The sequence below is a fragment of the Protopterus annectens genome, chromosome 3.part0 (genome assembly GCF_019279795.1).
Source record: "Protopterus annectens isolate FY-2018-M chromosome 3.part0, PAN1.0, whole genome shotgun sequence".
Lineage (NCBI taxonomy): Eukaryota > Metazoa > Chordata > Ceratodontiformes > Protopteridae > Protopterus > Protopterus annectens.
The window spans coordinates 1,917,449,584-1,917,468,742 of record NC_056731.1 but is presented as its reverse complement, the minus strand read 5'-3'; the positions used below and the strand labels follow the sequence as shown (position 1 = coordinate 1,917,468,742).

The window sequence follows — 19,159 nt, the reverse complement described above, 5'->3', positions numbered from 1 at the left end:
TGCTTCTCTTCTACTTTGGTGTACAGTGAGTAATCATTTCCCACAAACACTCTGCTGTTTCCCTTTTTTTAAACAATAAACATCTTTATTGAATTATTGCTTATGACATAGGCAATCATACATTTATATAAATGAAAACAAACCCTATTGATGCATTTTCATTTGCAAACATTATACATCACATATAATCTTCTCTACAGTCATTGTTCATCAAATATTACATAGCTCATTCAGGTCCTACCTTCCCTTAAACCTCATTCCTCCTCCAAAACATTTTGCATGTATTGTTCTCACAGTTCCCATTGTTTTCTATGTAATTTGCTTCTGCCCTTTCCTGTACATCCCATTTCCAATTATGCTATCTCTTTTACCATATTCACTACTTCTGTGATGGTTAGATTACACTTTGACTTCCATTTTCTAGGAGTTGCTTTTTTGTCAGCAGCCAGAATTAAACTCAGTAAGGCCGTACTATGTCTAGGCAGTTCAGTTCTGTATCACAGTTCAAAAAGAAATAATTTCCTTAGTTATACCAATTTGCTCATTCAATATTTGTGTTACAGAGTAGACTGCAGGGAATTCTTAGTTTGCCAACTCATTACACTCCCAAAAATATGTTCCCAATTACCTGTTTCTTCCCCTTCAGACCTCCAATATTTACAGTTTACCTGAAGAAAAATTCTTTGGGGTCTGCTTGGGGTATAAAAGTACCTATGCAGACACTTCCAAGCAAAGATCCTAAATCTTTTAGAGTTTGTTGCATGTTTGGGAGCCATACATATATCCTCCCATTGTTTCTTTGTAAATTGCATACTCAGTCTCTCTTCCAAATCCTTTCTAACATCCTGTGATTGATTACTATAGTTATCATGCAGCATTTTATATGCAAGAACAACTGAATAACAAAAGTCCCAGATCACTGATCAGTCTTTATTCCCAAAACGGCCTAGAGTCCTAACTCTGTTTTTTACTTTTGTACAAGAAGCCGTTTTGGGAATAAAGACTGTTTTTACACGTACACTACTGGAATTACTTGAATCATTGTCTCTACGGGTGATCTGGGACTTTTGTTATTCAGCATTTTATATGCCCTACTAATTAGCCATTTTTAACAGCAGCTTCTGTTCTACATTCCACTAAAAACTACCAGTGCTAGTCTTTCACTCAAGAACCCCTATTCATTTCTGCTCTTTGCCTATAATCTGATATCAGTCCTTGATGGCAATCTCTTTCCTGCAGTTTAATGCATTCTTGGCCTCTTGCCATTCTGTTACCTTTCCCCTTCTAATTATTTGCTTCCAATCCCTTGATTCCTTTGCCAGTTTTCTGCGGTAAATTCCATCCCACCCTTGCCTATTCTCTGTACCCCTAAGTGCAGTCATCCCTATCAGCAAAATCTCCTGTCTCCATTCCCCTGTTGGCTTAGTTCTTAGAGTACTTTCTGCTACTTTATGACTATAATAGTCTTTATGGTTGTTATTATTCTCCTTAAGGATTTGCATGTAAAATCCTAGTTTCTCCTTATTTCTTTAGCTTCCTCTTGTTTCATCATCATCCCTTTTCACTGCTGCATCCAGTTTTGATACCTTTCCTTTCTTCCACAGTTTTGTCAGGATCAACTCTTTCTGCTGGTATGATTGCATTTTTACTATTATAGTTTATTACTTAATATAAGTATTGGCTGCTTTCTTATGGTCAGGTTTGGAGCAAATACTGAATTGTGCCCTATCAGTTAACAAATCCTGATGTGGAATACTTGTCCAGTTGCTTATTTGTGCTTTCATAAAATCAATACAGTCTGTTCCTTCCATTTGTCTGGTATGGCAGAAAATGTCAGTTTTTTCCTCATGTGCTAACTTCTAACTCTACCATTTTCTGACTGTTCTTCTTGAAAAGACTCATACTCAGCCAGCCTTTTCTGCATTTTGGTGTCTGATTTTTGCAGTTGTTATCAGTTCATCTGAACAGCAACTTAAAGCTTCTTCTATTTTTTCCAGCCTCTTTTTATCTGAGTTGATATATTATTTCAATGTTTCATTTATGTTAATCACCCCGGAGTATATGTAATTTATTTTTTCCTCTAAATTACTGGAAGCCAATCACTTGTACTGAAGCTGAAACTTGAATTACTGTTTGCTGAACAGCTGCAGGATTCTTCCCAGCCTGTGTTTTCTCTTCACCTTTTCTAGTTTTCTAAATTTCTTCTTTGCCAATGAATGATTCCCTCAGATTTAAAGTGTTTCTGATACACAGTGTACTTACTAGCCAGTAACTGAATTTTACCCAAATCAACAGTTTCACTGGCTGTTTTCTCAGATTTGTACCATCACATTGAAATTAAGTGGTTGATCATTGTACAGTCATCTCAAAAGCCCTGTATGGTTATTCATATTATCCTTAATTACCTGCATCAACAATACTACTCTTTCCTTATTTTTCAAACTCCCACATTGTTTTATCGTAATCTCCTTCCACTTTGACTTGTATCCTGTGCTATGCGTATTAACCTTTATTGAATAGCTCTGAAATATTCCTTCAAATCTGATAATCCTAAACCACCTTGTTTCTGTGGGGATAAACAACTTATGCCATTTAACTCTTGACCTCTTCCCATCTCAAATAAATTCCTTCAACTCTTTATTAATTATAGTCTACAACTTCTCTGGTTGATTAAAAATATGTCAGACTTGTGTATAAAACTTAAGAAACTAGAAACATGTTCACTGCTTGTATCTCATTATTCATATTTAGTAGCTTCTAGCTTCTCAGTTTTTATATTGTCATCCGTTCAGTCTCTTCCCACATATCCTTAGCTGCCATAATAGAATCCTTTTTAATCCATACACATAAATTGATTTGTAGGTACATCATTTACTGCTACAGACTCTTCATTTATTTTATAGCCTGGAAAGACTTGAAACTATCTCAGAATGTTCCACAACACTAAAATGTCCCTTTCTGGAGTCAAGTACAGAATAATATAATCTATGAATAAAGCTAATTTTTCTTCATTTGAAATTGTGAGTCCCATGTTTTCCTTGCTAATGGCTTTAAATATAAGGCAAATGATAAAGCCGAAAGAAGAAATCCCTGCCTTGTTCCTGTGTTCAAATACAGCTTGTGAGAAAGGTACCCTTCCAGCTTAATTTTTGTCTCTAATTCTTCATATTATCTTCTTAATCAACCCTGTTATTCTGTCAGGGAATGCAAATGCTTCCATTGCTCTGCTCATAAAATCCAAGCTGACTCTGTCAAATGCTTTCTCTGCTTCAAGACCCACCAGCAATAGTGCCATTTTCTTACACTGTGTTTACCTGTGGGTCATCATTGTTCTGTTAGTGTTGTCAAATGTTTGCCCTCTCCACAAAACCAGATTAATCTATGCATATCAATTGTGGCATAACCTTTGCCATTCTTTAATCTGTTATAGACAAAACCACTTTATAATCGTAGCTTAACATTGAAGTAGTTCTATATGAGTCTGGGTCAGTAAAATAAAGCCTCAACAGAGTATTATACTCATTTTAAATAAACTTACTAGCTAAAAATGTTCCTGCCAGGTGGAGCACACCAATCACACACATGCCATATGTAAACTTGCTCTAGCATGCCTGATTTTGAAGAAGGGAAGTATCACCTCCATAGGATCATAGGAGATTTCTAGGATATCGTAGGTCATTTCAAGCCTAGCTATTTCATCCTAATGCAATAATGTAGAACTGTTAGTTAATACCCAAGATTGCATGTAGTAATCGTTGCCCATGTCCAGGAGGGTTGTGGACGCTATTTCCATTAAGAATTTACGGTGCCTCAAAGTGAAGGAAAGGTTGCACAACATGCAGTCACACAAAGGAACATCTGTATTCCATTCCTAAATCATACATGTGCTGCCACATGAATAGTGCAGCTTTAACCAATAAAAATGCATCCTTTGTGTTAAGGTGTCTTACGAAAGAAATAGGGAGCTCTGTATGTGGGCTTGCTTGTTTGTCACTCTAGCAAGCCAATGATAATACCAGCAAGGCAACTGAATTAACAGCAAAGATGCAGTTTAGTGATGGAGGCACAAAACTGGCAGGTTTTTATAGTTTGAGGGGTCTACTTCACTCTACTGAATTTTCATATAACCGAAAATCAAAAGATTGAGACAAGAAGAGCAAAATTGCACAACACCGAACCTTTACATTGCCAAAATTCACATCAATGAAACACCAACTGCGCATGTCACGCACTACTCAGAGCTTCTGAATGGAGATCGTGGTACAGTGAAGATTGGGAAATTTACCCTTTTCCTCACTGTAGTGTGATCTTGGAGTTGGTATAGGAGGTATCCGAGGTGCAGGGGGGGGCTTGCCCCCTGAAAAAATGTAATGAAAGGTAGATTTTTCTGTTGACTTGGAGCAGCTGGTGTTTTGTTGTTCTGAATTTCAGTGGTGTAAAGGTTTGGTGTTGTGCAGTTTCGCTCTTCTCATCTCGTTCTTTTGATTTTCGGTTATGTGAAAATTCGGTAGAGTGAAGTAGAGCCAGTTTGAGACACCAGGAGGAGGAGGAGTAAAAAAAAATGGCAAGTCATTACTTTCTTGTTTAGCATGCTGGTGTTTTTTAAAAAAAAAAAAAGAAATTGCCACCTTCAGTGCATCCGTAACCAATAAAACAGTTATTTTGTGTTGAGGTTCCTTTGAGAGAGAAAACAGGAACACTGTATATAAACTTGCTTGTCTACTGTGTCAGCAGCGCTGCAACTGGATTAACAGCTGACATACAAATAGGCAACTTTTAGTGTTTAAAACACCAGAAAGTGTCAGGAAAAAAATGACTAGTCAGTTGTTAAGAAGAGGTAACTGAGGTGGGTTGAACTTTTAGTGAAGATTTTCCTAGGTGCCGGGTGGTCTACCTCAAAGAAGTCTGGGGCAGACCCCCGGACACACTAGAGAGATTGCATCTCTCAGCTTTCCTATGAATGTCTGGGGGTCTCATAGGATGAGGTGGAGACTTTTGCTGGGGATAGGGTAGTCTGTGTTACCTTGCTCATCTTGTTATTAGAAGATCCCCTTACTAGGATAGGTGATTTAGAACTAGATAAAACATTAAGTGGAGCAATAAAGATTAAAGTCTTCTAAAAACTTACCTTATTTGGCTGCAAAATAAACAGTATTACATATCCATTAAGTAGGCTGTGTGTGTTCACATAGTTTTTCTTTTCTTTTTTTTTTTTGCATTGGGATTTCTTGACACTGCATGTTCCTGTAGACTGTTGTAAAGATTTGCTGTTGACACAAACATTCTTGATGAAGTTGAAGATTTCATTTATGAGTAGCTACTTATCACTGCATGATGTCCTAGTAAGCTGCGTTGCATATATGCAGAGTGCTGATGTAAATGATAATATTAAAGGTGTTATAATATTAGCATGATTTGGTTCATCTTACGAGGTTACTAATTATTAGATAATGAGTTGTAGCTCTAGTGCATTATTCTACAGGGGTGGAAGTTCAACTTCAGTCTCTTAACACATTGTTATTTTCTTTAACCAGGAATCTGAGTTTGTGTCTGCCCATTTGCACGAGTGGATTGATCTGATCTTTGGCTACAAGCAGAGAGGCGAAGCAGCTGTTGAAGCACTGAATGTTTTTTATTATTGTACTTATGAAGGTAAGCTCTTCATAAATTCTTTATTTAGGTCTGTGTGAACTACTGAAGTCATATTTCACACAGTCAGCCTCACTCGCAGTAAAGATAACATGCTTCTGGCACTTGTTACTTAGTTGTCTTCATACTATAAGTTTAATCCTGCTAAACTTGAGAGTACTGTAGTGTTTAAGCCAGCCACACCAATGTAGGACATTCATTTTCTGTGAAGCCTGTATTGTGTATACTGTGTATGATGCACAGTAAAACCCAGGCTCCTTGAATTCAGTACATTGTTTCACACATTCAGTGCTTTCTGCATCCGTGTCTTGGTGTAGTCTAGAAACAACCTGGCTACACATAGAGTTGAATCACCACATCCTACCTTGAAAATTTTATAGACTCTCAGCCCTTATACCCAGGCTTGGGTATACATGAAAATGTGAACATTTCATTTTTGTCCTTGAATGTATGGCAAGTCAGAATTTTAATATCATCGTGTTATATCAGAGACATCCCCCTCGCTCAGTGGATGTGCATTTGGGTTTATTCTGTTTTCCTATTCCGGTATGGGAATTTTTTTTGAGAGGGTGGAACTCCCACTGTTAGGGATGTATGTCTGAGCTGGTACATGTTTTGTCAGAAAATGCTACACACTAAGAGTGCACCTGGCACTTGAGTTCACCAGTTCTTTTCTGTCAGTCTGACAGTTTGAATTGTAGATTTATAGGTTTGTAAGTAAGTATTAGGCAGTCAGGCTGCAGACCATTACAAACATAGCCAGAAAACCATATTCAAAAGTTGCCTCGAGGATGGCAATACAAAATGATTTGAATGAGAGTTTGAGGCTGCCCACCTAGTTATCTAGGTTTATATTGAAGCTGATAAGGGTACTGCTCTGCTTGACACATAGTGGAACTTTGTTTCAGAGGTGGGTGATGCACGTTTTAATATGATTCTTTCATACCAACATGTTTTATTTATCTGTTGCTGACTGTTTAGTTCCTTTAAACTGATATTTTAGGAACCATTTGTTCTGTAAAGGATTAGAAGATCAAAGAGATTTGGATCTTTCATAGCTCGAAAGGCTAGACATAGATCCCCATGGAAGAATCTCTAAGAAACTGAGTAAGAGAGAGGGGGGTGTCTGTTTGCCCTGATAAGTAAGATTTTTATGGCCACTGATCTTTTTAGTCAGGATCCTCTGAGGTCTCTATAAGTTTATATAAGTAAGTAAGCACCAAAAGGGGCATTATGTTTAATAATGGGTATGATGAGGTACAGGTAAAGGATAATTAGGACATCTTTGAATCTAGTGGAGATGCCTTTAGAAATTAGATGTGTCAGAAGGCTTTCCTAACTACTGCGGAGGCATGATGGTCAAATATTAAGGAATTATCAGTAAGATGGCCTAGATCTCTTGACAACAGTGCCACTTGTAAGGTATGGGAAAATATGCATTTACCAAAATTAACTATAGTAATTTTTTTGCATTTAATTTGAGACTGTTATTCTTGTACTAATTGTTAATGTAGTATAACCCAGTTTAGAACAGTTGTGAATCAGTAGAATTTTAAATAAAAACTCCTAATTTACTTTCATCTGTAAACTTTGATAACCATAGACCTGGGGTGTTGGCCTGAAGGACTGAAATGAATACAACATAAGAGAGTGACCAACACTGAGCTCTGTCTACTGGTAACTTTTTGTTTAAAATTTGTCACTTAGGACTCTGACTGATGTCAGACAGTCAGTTAGCTGTCTTTTGCACATAGGGATTTATATTTAGATTTACAAGTTTTTCGATAATACCTGCAATGGAGAATAGTACCAGAGGCTTTGGCTAGGTCCGGATACACTGCATGTGCTACATAATCACTATCTACTGCTTTGTTTTTTTTTTTTTTTAAAGAAATCAAGTTAGAGAGGCAGGACCTTCCTTTAACAGAGCAAAATTGATGAGGGCCCTAGGTTAACAAATTTTTAGTGCCTGGATTAATGAGGTTTAAGACTGTACATTCCATAACTTTACATCTGGGGCCAATGGGTGCTGTTGGGCCACCCGTGGAACAACATTATATTAGCTGTTTTCCAGGCTTCAGAAATGTTGCCAGTGGAGAGGCTTACATTAAAGAGGTTAAGTACAGGTTCTTGAGTCTGACTTATATCTTAGAAAAAATGTCATATTCAAAACCTAAGCTTCTAAGTCTTCATGTAGCTGCCAGATAGCAGTCCAAAACGCAGACTGGCATTGTGAGTACTGAAGTGTATCTCAGTATGAAGTACTGCCTCAGGTGCCAGTGATCCAACCCAGTCATCTTACAGGTATTGGAAGTATAAGCTCCTGGCCTATCCCTTTACTAGAAGGATGGTGGCATAGGGACTGGTTTTGAGGGTCATACAGGCAGACTTGGTCTTTAACAGAGCATTGTCAGAAGGCAAGGGCAACAGGCTATGCCACTGTAGGTATAAAGTACTGGTGTTTGGTTATACCTCTGCATCCATAGCAGTTTTGAAAGCACCAGCAATGTTTAATATGTTTTTGTAAGTATTTTTTTAAAACTTCCTGAATGTCTTTTGCTCATTTTAGTTACTTCAGGTTTTATTGTCATAGTCAAATAGCTTTGCAGCTTCATTTAGTGGAGATAGTAGACATTACTGTTTGTTAGCGATATAAGATAATGTCTCTTATGTGTTAGGACCTTTTTTATGTAGAGCATTCAGACTTTTTCCTTAGTAGTTACTAGAATACATATGTAAATTAAGGGGTTTCTGTATCCTTATGTGATAATCATTAGATTGTACCATTGGCAATAATGGAGTGAAATAGTGAGGTAATAATATATGTGGCTTCTGAGTTTTAAGCATTGAGATGCTGTTACCTAAGCAGCTTTTTGGGGGCATCCTTAGAAGAAAGAACTAGTAATGAGTGTGTTTTTTAACATGCATACAATTCTATTGTCAGAACCAGAAAACTGCAAAAGGGAAAGTCTTCTGTAGAGCTGTCCTCCAGCAGGCCAACTTTAGCACTCTGAGTCACCTGTTACATGTTGTGATTTGGAGGTAAAATATTTTTGAAGCCCACTAAATTCTCATTCCACTGTGGCAGTTGCAATTTCTCCTCCTTGCTTTATGGAGTTTTCTGTCCAAGACATTTGTGCTGCTTTGATCTTTCCTGAATTTTGCGTTTCAATGCCCATTCCTTAAAAGGCTTTTCCTTATGCAACCTTTCTGTCTTCCATTTGCCAGCACTTTGGTGCTTGTCATGTTGCATCTAGTGCAACTTCATAGTGTTGAGGACAGATGATCTGTGCCTACCCCCCCAACACAGGCACATGCATGCACGCACACACACACACACACACACACACACACACACACACACACACACACACACACACACACACACACACACACACACACACTGCAACTGGGGAGTTATTTGTTTTTAGCTTGCAAGTGGTGTCTTCCAAACTGGAGTTATATCAAGAAGAGAAGGACCACCCCTTTCTACTCCTGGTACTCTGATGTCACAGGTAAAAAATGGACTTTGAGGTAGGCTAAAAAGTATTGCTGAAGAATCTTTGCAACAGTGCCCTCTGCTTGAAAGAGGAGAATTGTTCAGCAGACTGCCTTGGAGATTGAGTTGCAGTCGAAGACTGCAAGTGTGACAAGTACTGTGTAATTAACCTTTAGTGTGGATGCTGTTTATTTTAAAAATTGCTAATTTCAGTTGTTCAGAAGCAGTGATGTATTATATAGTAGGAGAAGAATACATGATTTTGAAGTGTAAAGTCTACTACCTTACTGAATTAATTTTCTCTAAAACACTGTTTTTGTCTTCGCCAGGTGCTGTAGACTTGGATGCTGTTGCTGATGAGACTGAGAGAAAGGCTTTGGAAGGCATTATCAGCAACTTTGGACAGACACCTTGCCAGCTGTTAAAGGTAAATGATATGTGGACTGGATATGCTGTAGCATAAAACTAGCTTAGTATATTACTCAGACTTACAAATTCACAAACCCAGCACCTCCTACCTCAGGACTGCATGGATCAGGCAAGGAGACATGTATACCAAAGCCCCAAATACCAAGCCCAGGGACCCCACCAGCGACCCCAGCCATAAACAAACAACACAAGAAAAAAGATAAAACAAGAAAAATCCGTAAAGGGAAGATAAATCTTGATCATTAAAAGTAAAAACTGAGATCTCTCATAAAAAAATCAAGGCAAATTTTGAGAAAAAAATCTCTAAAAAAAAGACAATCATCAGGCCTTTTATTAAGGCCTTTTATGGCTATATGGAAACCCTGAGATCAAATATGCAGAGAATTAGTTCAAAATATCAAAAAATCACAAAACATATGAACACACACATTACTGACATTGACAGGTTCAGTGCAAATCTCTCCCAAAAGGAGAGATATCTAATACCCAGATCTATACCAGAGGATTGTAGTCCCCAAACATCTCAAATGCTCCTCTGAAAGGCGAAAAAAAAAACACAGCATCCATGGGAGATGGTGGTGTGGTGGTGCTCCACAACTCAACAAAACTCAAGGAATTAAAAACCCGCAGTTAGGGCAGCTGTTTAATCTTAGCCAAACCTCCAGATGCAGAGTCCAAGGCAAGGCAAGACATGGTCCCACTTCACAAGGGAGAGGTGCCTCCACCCGAAACTACTACCGGCCCCCATCAGCAGGACAAGCTGGTCTCTGCAAAGCCATGGACAGGGATCATAATGGAACTCATAAATAAAGACATAGGGGACTTTTTAAACCTGACTTTTTGAAATGGTCACCAAGGCCATTGACTAGAAGGAGGCAGTCCACACAGCCTACTTTTGACCTGGCAAGGCTTTCGACACACAACCCCAGGTATCATTGAAAACTCACTAGCTTAAATGTAAACCCATACGTCACAAGATGGGTTGCAAACTGGCCTGGGCCCACTTTGCCCACCTGATCATGAAGGGATTCACATCTAGCATCAGACCAATGATTGACTGCCCGACTGATTCATCACCCAGAGACTACCGAACCTATGAACCTATAGATTACTTTTGTGTTCTTCTGTGTTCTAATAGATTTTTATGAGCCAAGTCTTAAAATTCATTATTAGTTTGGTTGGCCATTAGTACCCTCCACAATACTGTAGCCTTAAATTATGACTGAAAGAGGAGTTCCTGTTGCCTTTAGGACCAGCACATTGGATGAGAGTAATACTCTGGCCATTAAACAGTACAGACACTTGCCTACCAAATGTTCTCTTGTGATCACTGTTGGAGTATTAATTACATATGGGAAGTATCCTGCAAGGATACCATACATCTCGCCAGCATATCGAAGCTTAGCCACCTTCCCACACTGTCCATCCATCTTATAACCCAAAGGCAAGAAAGTGAAGCTGTACATAAAAGATATGCAGGTGCAAAAATCTTCAGAACTTTCTTGCTGCCAGTCTGAACAGGGAAACTTCACTTTTGCATTGGGTCTGTCAGGTGTACGGCCTGTGTCAAGCATGACTATCTAAGAAAGTAGAAGAGTGGCATTGAAGCGAGTGAGATGGTGACAGTTGGAATGACATCCCGACCCCTTGTAGAAAACAGGGATGATGATGATGAACAGTGATCTAGTGATGAACATAATACAGTTATGTAAGTAAACGTGCCATGACTGTACATGTTTGAAAAGATCACTGTTGCAGTACTAGTGCCGTGCTTTCCAACTTCCCTGTTATTTTTTTCTTACACTTTAACCCTGATTGGGGTGAGGTCCCTGTCTTCTTTGTCTTATTATTTCTGGAATGACATAAGTTGACAAAAATTGGAAATACCAGGACAAGACTTCCCTTTTGGTTCCAGATTCCCTTTTAGAGGCAAGAAAGCTGTGAATTTTGGCACCTGCACATCCTATTTATACCAACATGCTCTTGTACCTTAACTGACATACAGTGCACAAAGAAGGTACCCATGAGGTTTAGTATATTGGCTGGATGTCCATTATCCGTGGTAGAATACATCCAGTATAACTTTATACTACTGCAGCAGTGTTAATCTTACACAAGTGTACTTTTTCATTTGTTTGCTTTGAGTTCTCCCATCAAGCACACTTGTAGTCCTGTTCTACTGTAACCTGCTGTAGTGTTCATTTGTTTACCATGTACCAAAGCTTGGGTATATCATTTAAGATGAGCCCAGTGTTTGGAAAGATGTCCCATAATGAACTTCAGAAAAATCCCATAATTTGTACCTCCCATCTGAGTTAAGACAGCTTAGCACTCATTCAACAGGTTCAAGGCCTTCTCAGCTAGGAGGGCTGCTGGCTTACCTTCATCCTGTTTTTGACCTCTGGGGTTATTTGGTTTTAGGAGATTTCTGTTCTGTTTCGAGGTAGGAAAATTCCCCTTCTTTTATTTCTTAAATAAAACAAAAAAAAAACTGATCAGAAAGTCACAGCACACACAGAGTTTAATGGTTTGAGCACTTTCATTCCAGTAAAGCAGGAACTTCCTCAGAAATAATTTAGCAACTTCCTGCATTCCTTAAAAAACCTTAAATGCACCAAGCATTACAAAAATTTAACACACGTAAATTGTTGATGTAAAATGAGAAATAATGCTAAGAAAACATTTTTAAAAAATAAATAAATAGAAAACATTAAAATTATTACATTTAACATACTCATGTCTAAAGTGTAAAATTTTAAATGCTAAATGCTTCAAGTGTAGTCATATCAGAACACAAATCTATGTAAAACCCTCCCTAAAACTAAACTGCCAAAAAATGCATCAACCATGGTTAACATAAAAGGTAATACTTTGTGAAACCTTGTTTAAATGTAATATAATGCCAATTTATTTATTTTTTTTTATTTTATTTTATTTTACATTTGTTAACCGGGAAAGTCCGACTGGATACATGTCCATTTTCAGCAGAGGCCCAGGGAGAAAAGCTCCACATTGCAAATAAGTGACACTTAAAGTTGTGGTTACATAGAAATCTAAACATTTAACAAATCACTGACTGTTTATAGTCAAGGTTACATTTAAATCAAGCAAACATTGTAGGTTTAGGTATAACTATACAGAGATAACATTTTACATCTTTGAAGTGTGTAAAAAAGAAAGAAAAGTATTTCCAGGTTGAATGTTAAGGATGATAGTTAAGAGAAAATGTGGTTAGGTAAGAAGGGAAGTTATTGTAAATAGTATGTAGAGGGGTAGAAGAGCATAGCTTCAGAATGGGTAGTTAAGTCAAGTTATCTTCCTGATAATAGAATTCTAATGGTTGTAGAGAAGTGTATGTTGTCTGGGTGGGTAATGGTTATTAATGGGTATTTCACATCTGTGGGCTATGTTTTTCTTACCTTTGTCTTGTTATTCTTTTTGGATTAGACTGGGTTTAGACCTGGACATAGCTATGTTTTTCTTACCTTTTTCTTGTTATTTTTTTGGGTTAGTCTGGGTTTAGACATGGACATAGCCAATCCCTGTTTATATACATCTTTTGGGATATTTTGAATTGGGGCAAGGAGGATGTAGTGGTTAATTCAGCAGGAAGTGAGTTCCATTTTTTTTCCAGCAGAGTTGGAGAATAATGATTCTCCAGCTGAGTTATTGGCTTTGGTAGAATTCCAAGAATTTTATTAAATACTAGATGCCTTAATTCTTAAAATGAGTTTTATGGAAACAAAGGCATTCAATCCAGGGAATATCCCTGCATTCAAAAGGAGCTGCCAAAACAGTTCACGTTGTTCTAGATGCAATTCCCAATCTCCACCTCTAGTAGGTACTAGAACCTTCTCAAGCGCAGAAAACCCAGATTTTTTTAAAGTCTGTGCATTTAATGAATACTTGTACAAGGTGTTGATGTTGTGTGCCTTTTTAATGGCATAAATATGCTGGTAAATCTTTTCTCTCAATGGGCCGATGGTCTTGCCAACATGGAACGCGGGGCATGAGGAGCAAAAAGCTATGTATGCAACCCCTTTTGTTTTCACAGTTAAAGTTCCCTCTGATTATTAGCAGTTTGGGGTAACCTGCCACCATGTAGTGTGCGCCCTGTAAAATAAATTTGCATTGTTTGCAAGACCCACAGTATTTCATGTCAACATTCCTATCCACAAAGCCTTCACCACCCCTGTTATTTTCTAGGAGTTTAAGGTTCTTACTATTTTTGTAAACAAATCTGGGTTACACCCCAACCTGGTCAAGTATCCCAAAAGTTCTGAAGACTGTTAGTAATTTGTTTCACACTGGAAAAGTCTCTACAAAATCCCACTACAAAAACTTGAGTCAAGTTCTTGTCCTTGACAGAACACTCTTTGTTCTCTGATACATGTGAACGATTTAAAAGTACTCTATATTTTGTGTTCACAGACCCATTGATAGATATTGTCCACCAACGTAGATGGATAAGCACGTTTAGTAAAAAGATTAATCAAAAAAGCCGCCTCTTCTTGGAATATCTGGTCATCAGTCACTAGCCTTCTCAGCCTTATCAGTTGCCCAGTGACCAGGTTCTTTTTCTGCCAAAGGCAGTGCTAGCTGTCAAAATGTAAGTAGGTATTGGAATATGTTGGGTTTCTATAAATGTTAGACTCGTACTTACATTCTCATTCTTATAAATAGTGACGTTGAAGAAATGAATAGTCATTGTGATATTGATGGGTGAACTGAAGGAAATTAGTCGATTGATGTAAAAATTCCACAAAAAACAAAAATTTCTCAACATTTCCTTTCCACAGAATGAATATATCATCCAAATACCTGAGATATCTTTCCACATGAATGAACAGTGGGGGATTAGTCACAATACTGGTTTCCCAGTTCCACAGTAGCATATTGGCAAAAATAAGGGCTGAAGCTGCCCCCATTGCAACACTTTTGTGTTGTTTTTAATACTCGCCTTCAAAATAGACTAAATTGTTGGTCAAGACTGTTTCCATACACTGGTAAACCAGACTTATGTCAGTACGATTCAGGTCTGAGCCCTTCACTATGGATTCCAAAAACTATTGGAGCCCCTTGTCATGAGGAATAACAGGGAAGAGATCCTGAATGTCACTGGTCACAAATAATCCCTCAGATAAATATGGTAACCCAGCCGTGGTCTCAAGAAAGTGCCAATAGTCTTTTAGTGAATGCCCCTTGTGGTTGTAAAAAAGTTTAAATTTAAAATCCACAAATTTGGCTAGTAGCTCATACTTGGATCTTGCCAAAGCCACAATTGGTCTAAGGGGGGAGTCACAGGGGGATTTGTGCATCTTCGGGATCCCCAAAAATTGCTTGGATCCTAGGATGTTTCACTGTGAAATAGTCTCAAGTTTTAATATCTAAGTCATAGGTGATAAACATGTCTTCCAAGTCCAAAATACCATGGTATGCAGTTTTGATTTCATTACTGGAGACATCTGTGAAAAATTCACCATTGTTTAGAAATTCCAGCATCTTGGATGAATTCAAGAATTTATCCAACACCCCCTCCCCCTTTGTCGGGCTTCACAATACGTATACTTTTGTTGTTACAGAGGAAAGACAACAGGTCTCTTTCATCTGTCTTGAGGTTATAATATAATCTCCTCTTACTAGAACACCACTCTCTGATACTAGCTTCACAAAGGTTGACCAACAGTGGGTATTCCTCTGATACCGACAAAAGTGGGATGGATGAAGAGATGAGAACAATCCTGTGAAACAGTTCTGACTAAGGAGTATCACCTTTAAGCAAAGCTGTTTAACAATGAATACCCTGCTGACAGAGAGGTTCTTAAATATCTAAAGTTACAGCAAGTTCCTGCTTGACTTTGGTGGGTTGCAGTGGACAACTTGTATATCTTGTGGTCATGCTTAAAAATAAAGGAGTATGTTCAGTACTGGTGACTGTCCTGGTGGAACTACCTTTATTGATAAGTAATATTGTCTTCACTTGTATACATTACTGCCATGCAGGAATTTGACATTGTGTTTATTCTAGTATATTCAGCTGTCTCAGTGATCTCTGCAAGTTAAAAATGAATGAAAAAGCGTGTGATGGATAATAGCTGAAGCAAGCTGCTATGTATTTGTCACAGTATATTCTTAAACTTGCCATAACAGTATTTCTTTTTTATAATTTTTCAGGAGCCACACCCAGCTAGGTTGTCTGCTGATAAAGCTGCAAGACGTCTTTCCAGACTGGATACATACTCACCTGACATCTTTAGAAACCTTGGAGCGATTAAATCCTTTTTTGTAGATGTAAGATCATTTACTCTTATGACTAGGAGAAGTATGGGATTGGGAATTTGATAGTAAAATAAACTGAATGTGGTGTCAAGTAATGATTCATTCATACAAGAGGTTCCTCAAACTCACATATGTATAAAAAGTAGGAGTATAAGTGAAGTAAGGTATGCCCCTTGACTTCACTCAGGTTTGGGCATGCCAGATATGATTGACATATGACAGGTGGGCTACTTGATGTCGTGTATTTGCATACATTTTAATATGCTATAAATATTTGTTAGCTACGTAATCACTAGGCAAAAGGTACATGATGTGGAGCTAATTAATACATATTAAATAAGACTTCATAATGGCTGCCTTGTTTATCTTTTTATGACCCTTGCCTTTGTAATATTTAGGTAGTGAAAAGTATTGATTTTGTGTGTTATACTTGTGTTGGTTCTGACAACTTCATAGCTGGAGAAAGGACCACTGGGTTCCCTCTGTGTACCATAAATAAATGCTACTCTACTGATTCTGAAGGTTGTCTTAGGATATTCATATAATAAACCACCTCAAGGAGAAAGAGTGCTAGAGCAGTTACTAATAAACCAAAAAACAAGCACTCGGACAGCCGTTTATGCCCTAGGGCTTTATTCACACAGCACAGCAAACCAGTAAATAGAACAAATGGTTTGTTCTATGTACTGGTTTGCTGTGCTGTGTGAATAAAGTCCTAGAGTGTAAATGGCTGTCCGAGTGCTTGTTTTTTGGTATATTCATATAATACTCATATACCTTGCATATGTGTGTTACAGTTCTGGTTCTGGTGTGTGTTTCAAAATCGCTGTTGGGCTGCAGCTTTTTATTTCTGTTCGGGTATGAGGATTTCTTCCCCATTTTCTTCAATGTAACCGATCATTGGAATGGATTTGTGGCGAGATATCACCATAAAGGATATACTATTTGGGTCAAACTGTCTACTGTATTCTTTGGAATTCGATCTAAACTACTGGTGCTTTACATGTGGCATTGGCGTTTTGTGGTCCTAAAGGAATAGTATCAGGGATCGTTTGTGGTTTAACTGACTATCCAAGGTCTGTCTGTTTTTTTTTTTTTTTACTTTCTTCTACTTTGTTTCATTTTGGTGCATCGTGATTGGAATGATTTGGCCGGATTAAATGGTGTTTCAACAGTAATGGCATGATCTTATGAAGACGCTGGGCGGCCATTTTTCTGGGCTATCTGTTTTTCGAACTACAGTTTCAGGAACCAACGGATTATTTCTTTGCATGGTTTATGAAGACGATGGGCGCAATTTTTCTTGGGTTATCTGTTTTTTTCAGTGAACTATATACTTTGAATTTTGTAAGTATTTAAACTACAGTTTCAGGTATTTACGGACTACCGCTTTGAAAATACGCCAGTAAGACACTATCCAGCCTCACTCAACCATTATGACCTTGGACTTTCCTGATGGTACTGTGTTTACTAAAAAATTTTTTACAAGGCACAAGATACATTGGGGCCAATTAACAACGAGGAGATTTACGCTTTTTGCATTATACTTCAAGAACACAGTCTTGCTAAACAAACCATTTTGTACCTTTTTTTCAATTGTATTGTATTTTTTTGCATATTATTTTTCATTTTATGGTTCTGATTGGGACTGGTGAACCACGAAGGGGTTATTGTAAAATATATACTCTATGTATATCCAACACTAGGAACACGTCTAGTGCAATCTATCTAGTTGGTATGTTTATGGTTTGTCAGATTTAGGTATTCAGGGCATACAACTCGAAAGGGTACAGTACTTCATTATATCATATATATGTGGCTTATATCACTAAGTATTGTTGGACGAGTTTAATATAGAAGTTTTATGGGCCAATTCTTTGGGGCCTATTACATGGGGATGCACTAATTTATTCTCATCTTATATAGTGGCAAGCCATTGGGCTCATGGATGCATTTTTATTTTATTGTACTTCAACATTATAAATCACACGATTCCAATGGGACTCCTATATATGTGCACACACTAGTTTAAATGGTTTTCTCCTATGATATAATATGGCACATGTATTTATAACTATCTGAACCTTGTCCATTGGATATAATAATACTGCTGTAGTTCTCTCACCAACAGCTTGATATGGTTGATATATATTAGCATATCATATCAAAATTAAGTGGCATATCTCTATTGTCCAGGAATAACCTAATTTGATGCGTGGTATAAATACACTATTGTGTTGAAATCATACTATCATAATTGTGGTCTACACATAATATGTTGATTTATTCTACCTTGATATTACATTATCAGTAGATAGAATTGTATCCATAGGACATTATGTAGTTATATTATCATAACATTGAAGCAGTACTATAATCACTTTCAGCATAACATCCCATGTTAGATCACATTCAACATACTTTATTTTGAGGTGTTGAGCATGCTATAGAATTATTCAAAACAACATAAGATTACCACTACCCTGTGTACCCAAATTTTGTTATATCCTTATTCATCTCTTCATACAACCTGCGGACCAGGTTTGTAAAGTCTTGTGTTTTCTGACTATTATAGTAATATTGATGTCTGAAAAGTGTTTAGATATCATTGCAAATAGGAATTAGTGTCACATCTATGTATATTTCGTTTAGGCCCATTTTTCTTTTTGGTCCTGCCACATTGTTATTTTTAGATATTGGGCATGTATACGGTAGTATAATTAACTAGATAAAATCACCTTTTTCTTATGTATGAATACCTTGTTATATCCAGATTTGAAAGAAATAGTAATGTGAAGGTCATTGTACAAAGTTAACAGACTAGGTCCTCAAAGTAATGTGGTTATTTTAAAATCACTGTAACACTGATGTCTCAATAGTTGTTGGATACAATTGTTTATAGGTACCTTTAGTTTGAGTCTACTCTCTTTCTGGTTCTGCTTCATTGTTACTCACAGACTAGTATTTTAACTTGGTATAACTGCGCCTGGCATCAGGGAATTCACCTGTTTATTGTCTGTTTCGGAATGCAGAAACAGCATCATAGGTTGCTGATTCCTTGGACAGCCTGATTAGCTCATTTTTTGCCCTATATACCCATTGTCATCATTTTTGGTTTCTGAGATACCATAAATAGTTGTGGATTTGGATAAAATTCTTCAAGGATTGTGTGCCGATCGGGATGACATAGGGGTCTTTGGGATAGACCACATCTCAGGCAATAATCAAAATGATTCCATTGTTAATCCATCAGATGGATGTGATGTGGCTTTTCAAAATCTTAGTAAAGGTTTAAAAAAACCT

The 19,159-nt window shown here is 37.5% G+C and overlaps 1 protein-coding gene across 1 annotated transcript in view; it reads left to right on the top strand.

The window, feature by feature from the left end:
- Positions 1–19,159, top strand: part of NBEAL2 (neurobeachin like 2) — a 3,059,867-nt gene that overhangs the window by 2,707,460 nt on the left and 333,248 nt on the right. The window contains exons 44-46 of the mRNA XM_044066003.1: positions 5,535–5,652; positions 9,478–9,575; positions 15,752–15,868. Coding sequence (XP_043921938.1) covers positions 5,535–5,652; positions 9,478–9,575; positions 15,752–15,868 — 333 coding nt within the window. The remainder of the gene's footprint in view (positions 1–5,534; positions 5,653–9,477; positions 9,576–15,751; positions 15,869–19,159) is intronic.